General features: G+C 35.7%; 1 protein-coding gene across 3 annotated transcripts; it reads right to left on the bottom strand.

Annotated features, from left to right (window-relative positions):
- Positions 1-2,335: 2,335 nt before the first annotated feature.
- On the bottom strand, positions 2,336-4,592 carry LOC122075393 (60S ribosomal protein L7-4). Of its 3 annotated transcripts, none has more exons than XM_042640398.1 (7): positions 4,445-4,592; positions 3,833-4,026; positions 3,641-3,738; positions 3,496-3,553; positions 3,010-3,089; positions 2,825-2,927; positions 2,336-2,738 (listed from the first exon to the last, which is right to left on the bottom strand). In XM_042640398.1, exons 2-7 carry the CDS (start codon positions 4,013-4,015, stop codon positions 2,523-2,525), a joined length of 738 nt encoding a protein of 245 aa, XP_042496332.1. In that variant the 5' UTR covers positions 4,016-4,026; positions 4,445-4,592; the 3' UTR covers positions 2,336-2,522. The 3 variants fall into 3 exon arrangements, with proteins under 3 accessions (XP_042496332.1, XP_042496334.1, XP_042496333.1); XM_042640400.1 differs by having other exon boundaries at positions 3,833-4,019; positions 4,445-4,567; XM_042640399.1 differs by having other exon boundaries at positions 4,436-4,524.
- Positions 4,593-11,566: the final 6,974 nt, after the last annotated feature.

Genomic DNA, 11,566 nt, shown 5'->3' with positions numbered 1-11,566 from the left:
AAAAAAAAAAAGCCAGCCAGGTTGAGGTTATCCATTTTAAAGGAGATTGTGGTAGGAAAATAAAATAGAGACAAATAGAATTCAAAATATACCTAGTTGGAACCATTCTCCCCACCTGGTAAAAGAGGTGGGCTTGCCATTAATTTTCATGCGATCAAGAACCCTCTTCTATATATGGATTGATAAGGATGAAAGGTAAAATAGTCAAAAAAATATTTTTTTAATTAATAACGAGGATATCTGTCTCATCTGAATTAGTATGTGACAACAAGAACACAATAAAAAACAAAACAAAATTCCTCAATTCTCTAATCCGTCCTTTTACCCCTTAACCTCTGGCTTTGGCTCTATCCCCCTTCCTCTCAATTGTCTCCGAGGAAAGATCTCTGAGAATTGTTCTCCGGATCCAAAACAAAATACTTGGATTCTCCCAATAACTACAAATTGTATCACGCCTGTATCTAACTGAGGTTCACTCTTAAACCATGGGATTTGAAAGCCACCCACACGCTTTACGTCCAATCATTGCAAATAACACTTGCTTCCTCTATATTACCGTGGCTGCTGACATGGAGTTAGCCTATGCTTTTTTATATCTTATAAATCGTCCACACTAGCAATCCATCCTTCTCCCCCAAGGGAAAGGGGAATTAAAGTGAATAATCAAATATAACAATTGGGCTAAGGGTCAAGTTGGTCATTTTCTGACATCTCCCACCCGCCCCACCCACCCCCACCCCCCACCAGGTATCATATTACGTCTAAGAAATCAAGAGCCTTAAGCACTAGGAGAAAAACACCTATACCTAACAAGATTAAGTGAATACTTGTCATTTTCTTTCTATCTTTCTATACATAACCGAAGAAGATCCGTCTCACTCCACAGGTTCGGTTGCTTCATCGGGTATAGAAAAGGTAGTAGTAGCAATAGCAACTCGGACTACTCTACAAAAGAAGGTACGACTACTGGGCGATTGACCGCTCTAAATGAGCTTCTTTTTTTTTTTTGGTAAAGGCAGCTCAGATCACTACATAACTACATAACAAAAATCCACCCCATGTAGAGAAAAGCTGTTGTAAGTTCAATCATGAAAGAAAAAAAAATCATGTTTATGCACAGAAATTAGCAACACAAACAACACAAACCCTGACTACAAAAACTAAACTATCAATATAGATTTAAGTTACTAAATCTTTAGCAGAGAATTGCAAATAACAAGACTTGGGCTGTGAAGCAATTCATAACCAAATTTTCTTGAAAAGACTTAGTTGCCAACACTGCAGCAGAGAATAGCAAATAACAAGACTTAGGCTGCCACGTAATTCGTAAATAACAAGGTACATTGGACAGAAACCTAATTTCTCGTCTCAAAACCCGTTTAAAATGACAGTCATCTGTAATCAGTCACACTTTGGGTATTACTGTATGTGCAAACCAAGATCATACAAACAAAACAAAACCATTAGGGCAAGAGATCACTACCTGGCCTGAAATGCAAAAATACCATCCAAAACCCTATCAAATCAATAAAAAAATAAACATCGGTATTTAATGTCCCTGCTAGCACTGTCCTTGGCTGCCTCACTGGAACAGAGGGCCACATATATGACTAGGTAGCTTTCTTTTTTCCCAACTTATTTCCCATAGGTCGAAAACAAGAGCACAGCACAGTGATCGTACAATAACTCATCTACCTAGAAACTAGGAATTTCCTATATAGTCAAATCACACCACCACAGATTTCTCACTTGAGTCAGTGGCTCTAAAGATCTAAAAATTTAACTTGCAGAGACATAAAAACTGTAGCTTAAAGCCTGTTGATCCAAACGTTGGGAAAAATCTTAAATGGAAAAATGTAGTAAATGGTACCCTTTTTCGTGGGGGTGGGGGTGGGGGTGGGGGTGGGGGAGGGTAGAACAGTGGTTCTTACTGTCTGATAAAGTCAGTACCTACAGCAGAAATACATCAGCAAGAGAACCCTTTCTAGTTCTTTAACCATCACACAAAACTATGAAAAAAAATAAAAACAAAACTATCAGACTACGAGCCAAATTAGATTCATAAAAGAGCCCCTTTGTGCCCTAGCATTAAACCAGTGTGGGTTTTGCCTTGGCATTTGCTGCCATGTCAAGGAATTCAGTCAATTCAAATTATAACGCTTCACAATCCTATCATTCAGGGGCCATACCCTAATAAGGCTGACAACCCTAGCAGTAAATAAAAAAAGGCTGCAATTTCGTTAGCACAGAACAATATTTCACTCTTGAGAAGGCTTCTAACTAAATACCTGGCCATGATATGTGAGAACCCATCCATCATCTCTAAAATCTAAAATAGCAGTCGAACTAAATATGGCAATTCAAACCAGATAGTCAAACGTTTGAAGACAACAAAATTGACGATGATATTTTTGTTCTCAGCTACATAAAAACTGTTCTATGTAATGAGAAAACTAAATTCAGAATACTATTAATGCAGATAAAAACCTCAATTCATTAAAGCCAAAACTCCCCACAAAATCCTAGTTCATCCTCCTGATGAGTTCATTGATTTTATCTTCACGGTTTCCGGCATCTCCACCCTCAACATAATGATTTCTCTTCTTCTTCAAGCCACCCAATGGAGCCTTAAGCTTGAACGGCCATAGGAAGTTGTTTGCCTGCTTGAAATGGGGTCCAACAGTCATTATCTCATGGATAAGATCTTCTACGCAGATGATGCCATACTTGCCCAAAGCCTGCAAGAAACAACCAGTCAGAAGGTTAGCTACGCTAAATAAATGGCATCTCTGAATACTAAAATAATCACAGATAAACTACAAACCTGTTCAGGAATTGAATTGTCGGTTAATGCAATTCTCTGCTTGTTTATCTTCCCATAACCCCTCTTGTAAATTAATTCCCTCACACTCTTCAAGTTGGGATAACTGGGGAACACAATTCTTTCAAGTAAGAAAACTGCCAAGCATATTAGAGCTTATTGCATAACATGCAGGAACGAGTTATTACCCATATGTGACATAAGGCTCAACCCTATGCAACATGTTCATTGTAGCCTTGTTCACTTTCAGAAAGACACCATTAAATATCTGCAGAGGGGCAAATATTTGTTTAAAAAAAGTGCAAATCCATTAAAATCTGCACCAGCATCTGGCCTTTCAGAAAAAAATAACTTCCAATAGTTTACGAACATCAAGATAACGAACGGAGCAATAAACTAGCATCTGACCTTACAGCAAAAAATCACTTCTAATCGTTTAGGAACATCAAGATAGCAATAAACTAGCAGTTTGTGTAATATCAATATCATTTGTTATTTAAGTGGATTGTAAAGGTGGGATAGGCAATCATTCGTGCAGCAACATCTATGAACAGGCCACGAAAGTAGTGACTACACTAATAGAAGGATAACAACTCTTTTCAGCTAAACTTCCATGAGTACAAGACTCTAGCTTTAGTTTCGTTAAGAATGTGGATGAGAATTCTGAGGATTACCTGTCTCAAACGCAAGAGCTGCAAAATGGTTCTGGTCTTTGGGTGCATAGCATTGATACTGAAAGATTCAATTTCCAAACACATTAAAAACAGTTATGATCGTAAAATAAAAAATCAACTCAAAAAAACAGAAATAAGTGCATACCCACGGATCCGAATAATAAACAGCAACTTAGCTTCAGGGTTAACATAAAATCCTCCCTTCAACTTAGCCTCACGCTTCAATTGGATCAATTCCCTTTCCTAGAAAAAGATAAGAACCATTCAGTTTCAACATTTAATCAAAAAAATAATAATGCGATTTTACAGGAAATAAGTATTGATTTCCTATGGCTACCTGCTCCTCGTACTCCTTCGCGTACTGCTTAGCCCTGTTGAAGATCAGCTTCCGGTTCTCTGCGTTCTTCTTCTTTTCTGCTTCAAGCTCTTGCTTCTTTGCCAAAGCCCATTCCTCGTTCCTCTTTGCCTTCTTCAACACTGACTCCGGGACAACAGGCCCTCCCTTTCCTTCTTCACCCATCTCTCTACAAACTATTCACTCCCACAAATGAATAAATAGATTTAACCAATAGAAAAAAGGGTTCTACGATCGTCTGATCCCCAAGTCTCAAACAAATCACATTTCTCTAAAGAAAAAAAAAAAAATCACTAAACCTTTCAAGTTCATCTAAAATGGACTAAACTTGGATCCTTATTCTCCTTTTATTCGGAAAACCAATCCCATTATAGTTAAAAACTACAAGGTTGGAAAGGAAAACTCAATCAAGATCTGAAATTTGAATTAAACTTCATGTCTAAACCCTGGAAGCAAAAAAATAAAACCCTAGTTTTCCGAAGCGATATCTAGGATTAGCGAACTTTAATCACAGATATTCATTTACAGATCGCAATAGACTAGCTGATAGTAAACTTCAAAGCATGAAGAGAAGAGGATTTAGACCTGACTTACCGTTTTCTACGATCCGGTGAGGGTTCTGAGTGTCGACACAGCCGTAGTGTTCCTCTGCTGGGGAAGGAGGGTGGGAAGGAAGTGATATTTTTATAGGGTTTGTTCAAGATTGCCTAAATCATCGAACGGCCAAAATTTCTGATACTCTAAAGGGAATAGTTGGCCGTTGGATGGAAGAAACCAATTAAAATCTCCGAAATAACCTTCTCCTGAGCGAAGTTTACGTTCATTATGGGTACAACAAAATTAATCAAAATTGGTCCCAAAACCCTAGAATTTTTTTTTTTTTTTGTGAGCCAAAACCCTAGAAATCACCCTCTATTCTTTTTTAACACCCCCTAAAAAAAAAAAAAAAAACGTGTTTGTTTATTATGGGAAAAGGTTCCACACACTGTCCATTACGATGTCGAACCCTATGCAACTCCATTCATTCTTTCTCCTAAACTCTCCCTATTTAAAGATTCAAAAGTGGGTTTCCTCCTTCGCATCAATCAGTATCAGGTGTCAGATGAAAACCTTGCCCTTCATTTATATCTACAAGGTTTTAAGATGCAGGATAAACTGCTCAATTAGGGTTTTGATTTTCATCAATGAGGGCCTATCCATAGATGTCATCTTTTAGCAATTCCATCTAGGGTATCGCTGATCAACCCTATAGGATCATTATCTTTTACATTTTTTTCCTTTTTGTGTGATAAACAGTGTCATCTACATTGGTCATCCTCTTATTTTTCAAATACGATTTCTATTCTTATCTTTGATTTGATCTTTTTTCCATTTTCAAGGATCAATGCTGAAGGTAATCAATCCACTATGGTTTTTTTTTTTTTTTTTTTAATTGAAGTTGGGGTTTCAACTAAGGTTCCTTCTTCAAAGTTTGTTGCGACTAGAGTTTGAGATTTGGCTGTTTTGAACAATCAAAATGATATGGGCCCTAAATTTTATCTAGGTGTCGACTTCCAATAAAATCATCTTCCCTCCTATCCCTAAGGGTATATTTTCCCACATATACCCACATTGGGTCAACAAACTTGAAATGATTTAAGTTTCATAATTAAAAGATGTATAAAAAGTATGTTAAGTTGTAATTATTTTACAAAAGATTTCTTCTTTTTTTTTCCCCTCTTGTCGGACTATCACTCGAATGATTTTCCACGAAGATGGTCTTTAATTTTCTTCCAATTTAAAATCTGAATAACCTTCCAAATGCATTTTGAATCATTAAAATAGATTTAAACTCTTATAATCATTTCAAAAAAAAAATAATGGATAGACCCAGACCTAGCCCATACCAAACCTGGTCAAGAACTAGACTTTGTCTAGGATCGAGTCAAGGTGCAGGCCCAAGCTGGCCCAATATATAAGAAAAAAAAAAAAAAAACCTACTGGTTGATGTTTAACGAGAATTTACCAAAGTAAAATAGTGGAAGCAAGGATTTGGGTTTTGGTTGATTAAAAAATAGGATTTATTCTTTGGCGTAAGAGGGGTTTGGTGCACATCCAATGTCCAAAATGGTTTGGGTTACATGTGACTGCCTTGAGCTCCATGCCTGAGCGTTTATGACCATTGGATGTACGTCAGACTACCTGTTGCGCCATAGAGGAATTCAATCCGAGAATAACTCCATTTTTGGCATTCATCATCTCAAAACATAAATAAATAAATAAATAATCATTAGGATCATTGGCGACCCCCTTTTCTACAAGTATAAGCACTTAACACATTGAGGGACACCTTTGAAGTTTGAATAGAGAGAGCGAGACTTGAAAAGTTTACAGCTAGAGACCCTTGAGAGATTTGCAGACTTAGGCTCCATCTTGCCTGAGCCTTCCAGTGGTTGCTCCGGTTCCTTCATACCTTGAAAGATTTTCAGACTTGGGCTCCCTCTCACCTAAGCCTAGCCTGCTATACAACTACCACATTTTATTGTACAATCTTCATCAATTGTTTTATTGTACTTCTCTAGATGGTTCTGTCTAATTAATTTTATTTTCCTTTTGTGTTTGTATCATTCTCTAGATTTCATGGTCTTCAAATTATGTCATATGTTTTGCATCAAAAAATAAATAAATAATAATGTCATATTTTTGTATGATTTTCTTATGGTATTGATGGAGAGTTTGGTACCTATAGCATCTAACATAGCATGCATTATGCCATTTTTTTTTTGGGTAGAACCATAGAAGCATTGCGAGAGATTAGGGTTTATTGTTTACAAATTTCTACTGATTATTTTTTCGTTTATTATGACTTCTACATTGACTTGTGGTGTTAAACATATTGTAATAGGATGATTTATCATTCCGTGATTTTTCTTAATATTATTGAGCATGATTAGTCTAGGTAATGCATGTAGGGCCATATTTGTCATTTAGGTCATTTTTTGCATATTCAAATTTTCTAACTCTTATCAATTCTTTTTTGCAATAGCTAGTGAGATCTCATGCTCATCACCATGAGTGGCATATTTGTAAAAATGAATGTTTGATATAATGTTTAGTGTTTACTAAGATATCAGATCAGGTTCATGTACGAAAACATTCTCGTATGCCCTTGGTCTTGATAAGAGAAAAAATAGATTATAAATATCAAGACCAAGGGCGTATGAGAATGTTCTCGTACATGAGCCTGATCCAATCTCGTTTATTAACAAACAATAGCTTAATATATCTATAAATGGCTTGTCTTCATGTATACAAACCAATGTTGTACCACAATTGGATAGAGGCAAGTCCTTACATTCCTTCTCTCATTTAAGTTCTTCCATGCTTTATTTTTTTTTTTGTAAATTATGCCATGATAAGTTTGAAAAGTATGTTAAAATTTTGATATCTAAAAAATAAAATTATTAAATACAACAAAAGATTTAAATAGTTTATACAAATATGTTAAGTAATGAACATAAAATGATATGTTGTGATATTTGATAAGGGTACCAATTTCTTTGGTCTACAACATGATACAAACTTGATCTTACAGTGAGACTGGTTAGTATGGATGGATCTTAATATAAGTAGCGACTCTATGTCATAAAGACTTAGATCTTAGAAACAAAAAAAAACTTAGGGTCAATTTTCTCATAGTTTATCCATATACTCATAATAATAAAAAATTTATTCGCCCATGTAGAAGAAGAATCCCTCACCGTTGGTGATTTGACCATGTAATTGGTCTCCTATGTCATCATAAACTCCGACCCCCTATTATACAATGTTGATAACATCCCTCCTTAATTCAATTGATCGAGATTGATGGCAATGGTGAGGGGATTCTCCATCACCATAGGTGAAGAAAAACTAGTTTCTTACTCTTATTTCCATTCGAGTTCAAATTAGGTCTGCAATTGGACCGGATTGGGCCATACTTTTTAAAACCCTAGCCCACCCTGAGTGCTGGGCCCAAGCCCGTCCTTAACCCTGACTTAAAGCCTAAAAACTTTAACATGTTAACCTAAGCCCACTCTATTGGCCCTGATTAGACAGGGCCTACCCGGGATGTACTGATTGACCTTGACCTTGGTTTGCCATCTAGGGCTAGATATACCCTAACCTTGATTTGCCATAAAGAGCCGGGTATACCCTGACCCTGACCCTGAGTCTACAAAATATAAAATAACTAAAAAATCTTTTGACTTTGCATCTAAATCTCATTTGGAATTGAAAAGTAAAATAAAAATTAAATCTAGAAAACATCATTATGACAAAAAAAATCAGGATTGGACAGAAAATCAAGGTAAAAAATTAGGGTCGTGCTCCGAGTGGGCCATAGACAACAACCTTTACCGGCTTTGACCTTTACTCAAGGCCAAAAAGTTTCAAGATCGGATCAACCCTTAGGGTTAGAATACGGACCGAGCTATGTGGGCTCAAAGTGGGCCAAGGGTAGGTCTGGCCCGCCACGGTTACCCTTGCACTCCTAGTTCAAATCAAAATTTACCACCTATCACAGACAATTAAGTACATTTCCTTTTGAATCAAATCAAGTTTACCCTCTATATATATATATATATATATAGAGAGAGAGAGAGAGAGAGAACGGTGCCCATGTGCACCCTCTACGCCTAGACGGAAGGGGATGCAAAAAGATTGCATTACTTCCCATCCCTTGCACCGAAGATGCTTCCATGCAATATCCCATTGGCTTGTACATTAACACAGTGACCACGCAGGCGAGCGGGGCTTCTCTTGCCCCCAAAAAATTTATGTACTTTGTGACACGATCATAGATTGTGCGTTTTCTTATGAGCTAATGGCCTTGATTGTCAGTTAACAAAGAAAAAAGTACCTTGACCATGATTGTCCCCTATAGCTAAGCACTTGCTTTTACGTATTCTGTCCTTGCTTGCGGTTTATGATGACTTCTATAGTTGAGACTTAAGCTTCATGGGTTGGGCCTCTCTACCACATGGAGAATCCGTATCATTAAACCAAATTGGTCTTTTGATAGGGACCTTAATCAAATCATATTCCATTTTAATAAAATCAGAATGGATGAATAATATTTTTAGTACATAGTCATAACAATTGACAAGTCAAACAAGCTGAACAATATTATCGGCACAAAATGTAATATTCTAAATTTTTTGGCAGACCCCAATTATCATCTTAGGCTCTCTTTGGTTTGATTTCAATTTGAATTTATTTTACTTATTTCTATTTTTACAAGTGTTTGGTATAATTTATAGCACTTATTTCTATTTATAATAAATCACAAATCACAAATTACTCTTGTGGCAACAAATCATTTATGTTGATTTTTACACCCTTAAATGAGCACGTGTGCTAAACTACTCAAAATCAACGGTAAATATGTAACTTCAGTATGTTTTATACTTTTCCAATAAAAAAATCTCAAATCCTATCATCTCTCTCGCTCAAAGTTCAAAGTTGAAGATGAAAACTGAAACCTATTTTCTCATTATATAATGTATTTTATAAATAGTAACCAAACGAATACTATTCATGATCCATAATTTATTATGACAAATAATTTCTAAAAAATAGTTAATAAAAACAAATATAAATCATGCCAAATAGAGCCTTAACAATCCTCAAAATTATTAATTTATGCCCACCGTTATTTTTTTTATATAAATATAACTTAAATATTATGATTAAGTGTAGTTTAAGGTGGCAATTTAGATACCAATAATAACAAGCAATCCATATAATCCCAATAATAGGAAAAAAGCTGGTGGAGATTTTATGATTGTGAGGAGTAAGTAAGATGGTCAAACAGATCAACCAAGGCCTTAAAAGCAGATTGAGACCTTGTTTGAGTGTGAGATCACTGATCAAACAGTTGAACCAATCATAGGTTCATCTCAACAAGTCCAGAGTCCAGACCTATTTAATCCAAGTTGGGCCAACAGAATCCTTCAATCCACCCATTGTAAGGACTGGATAGTAGGTTTGACTGTTCAGCCAACTACTCTCTGTTGGGCTTTCATTTTTTTTAGGAGACTTTTCAAGACTAATTTTCTGTTTCCCTTCACCCACGGCGGAGAATGAAATCCAAAGAATGAATTCATTGCATTGGCATGGGCTCAGGGGAACAGGTCATGTGCAATTTACGCCCAAACACAAACCCCTTGAAATGATTGCACCGCACCTTTACAAACTTAAATACCCCCTAGTCGATGCCCTTGCATGTTCCCTCATTGGTCTCCGCACTAGTGTAGGGACAACACGATCAGACAACATTCTTCTTCCTATTAATAAATAATAGGGACAAAGAAAGACGATTGGTTGTATGCCCCTACCCCTAAACATAGGATACCCAAAATAATTGATGCATCCCCTAGAAAATAAAAAATCTCATACATATTGATGCCCATGCATTCGCTTTCATTAGTCACTATGTGGATTGTGCAGATGCAACCATATGACTAAAAGCAATGCTTTTCTTGTCCTAAATAATAATTAAGAGGTTGTGTGGACTCGACACAAGGGTGGGGGCCAATGATAGCTTGCACGGGGTCATCAAAGCGGTAGGCTTTTGTATTTCACGAGGAGCATGTGCGTCATTTCACCTCCTTTGTAACTAGGCATAGGCACAATAGCCTGTTAGGACTCACTTTTATAATAGTTATTAGGGAAAAAAAATCCCAAAAGACAATGACCCTACGCCTAGACGTAGGGTGAAGTGACCGCCCTATTCCCATGAGAGATGAAAATGTGTGCCACTATTGATTAAGTGTGTTAATCTGTTCAGTTCTGTTGTAGACGGTTATATTCGATTTGGTGCAAGATTTATTAGGTAAAATAAAAATCAAATCATTTAATAAAAATGTTCATATATTAAAACCAAAATCGTTTATAAACAATTTTGGTTTAAACGGTTCCTTATGTTTTTGAAATTTTTATCAAAACAACTTCTTTACCTTTAAAATTTTGAGTGATATGAATATAATTTTGAAATTGTCCAATAATATTTTTTTAATAGTTGCTTAATGTAAGATTTTTTTTTTAAGAATATATAAACTTATAATTACATATACATTAATTGGATTAACAATTTAATTAAATGATTTACCAACAATTTAAACTTTAAAACCAAAATCGAATCAAATCATTAAACGATTTCAATTTAAAAACCAAAATAAAACTATTTGTCAAATGATTGATGCCTCTAAAGGCACCGTTTGATAACGTTTCTGTTCTTTATATGTCTAGAAGCAGCAGAAACAGCTTTTCACGTTTACGGAAATAAAAACAGATTTTTTGGTGTTTAATAAACCTGTTTCTCGAAACGTTTTTTGTAGACATAATGTCATTAAAAAACCCAATAGCATCATTGAATGCCCAAAAAGAAGAGAGGGTTCAGTTGCCTATTTTTAGGTTTATATAATTGAGAGATTTATCGGTCACAACAACATTTTTTTACTCTCAAATGACTTGTTTCGTCAAAGTCATTTATAGAACTGTAAATAGACATAAATATTTATTTATGTTTATAAAAATGGATTAAATATAACAACTTTACCAAATGCTTTTTAGACTGTTTCTTCGTTCATTGGAACAAGAAAACATAAAAACAATAAAAACGAAATGTTATCAAATAGTACTTGACATTCTACATTCCCACTTACCCCCGACGCAAGGCCACACTGCAAATTCAGG

The sequence above is a fragment of the Macadamia integrifolia genome, chromosome 4, assembly GCF_013358625.1.
Source record: "Macadamia integrifolia cultivar HAES 741 chromosome 4, SCU_Mint_v3, whole genome shotgun sequence".
Classification (NCBI taxonomy): Eukaryota; Viridiplantae; Streptophyta; class Magnoliopsida; order Proteales; family Proteaceae; genus Macadamia; species Macadamia integrifolia.
The sequence above is the reverse complement of the archived record's forward strand: the minus strand, read 5'-3'. Positions and strand labels throughout refer to the sequence as shown.

Excerpts from the sequence above, each read along its gene's own strand:
- LOC122075393 (XM_042640398.1), bottom strand. The coding sequence starts at position 4,015 with ATGGGTGAAGAAGGAAAGGGAGGGCCTGTTGTCCCGGAGTCAGTGTTG. Across the intron at positions 3,090-3,495 it reads AGCTCTTGCGTTTGAGACAG|ATATTTAATGGTGTCTTTCT; the intron begins GTAATCCTCAGA and ends GCCCCTCTGCAG. Across the intron at positions 2,928-3,009 it reads GAGCCTTATGTCACATATGG|TTATCCCAACTTGAAGAGTG; the intron begins GTAATAACTCGT and ends TGTGTTCCCCAG.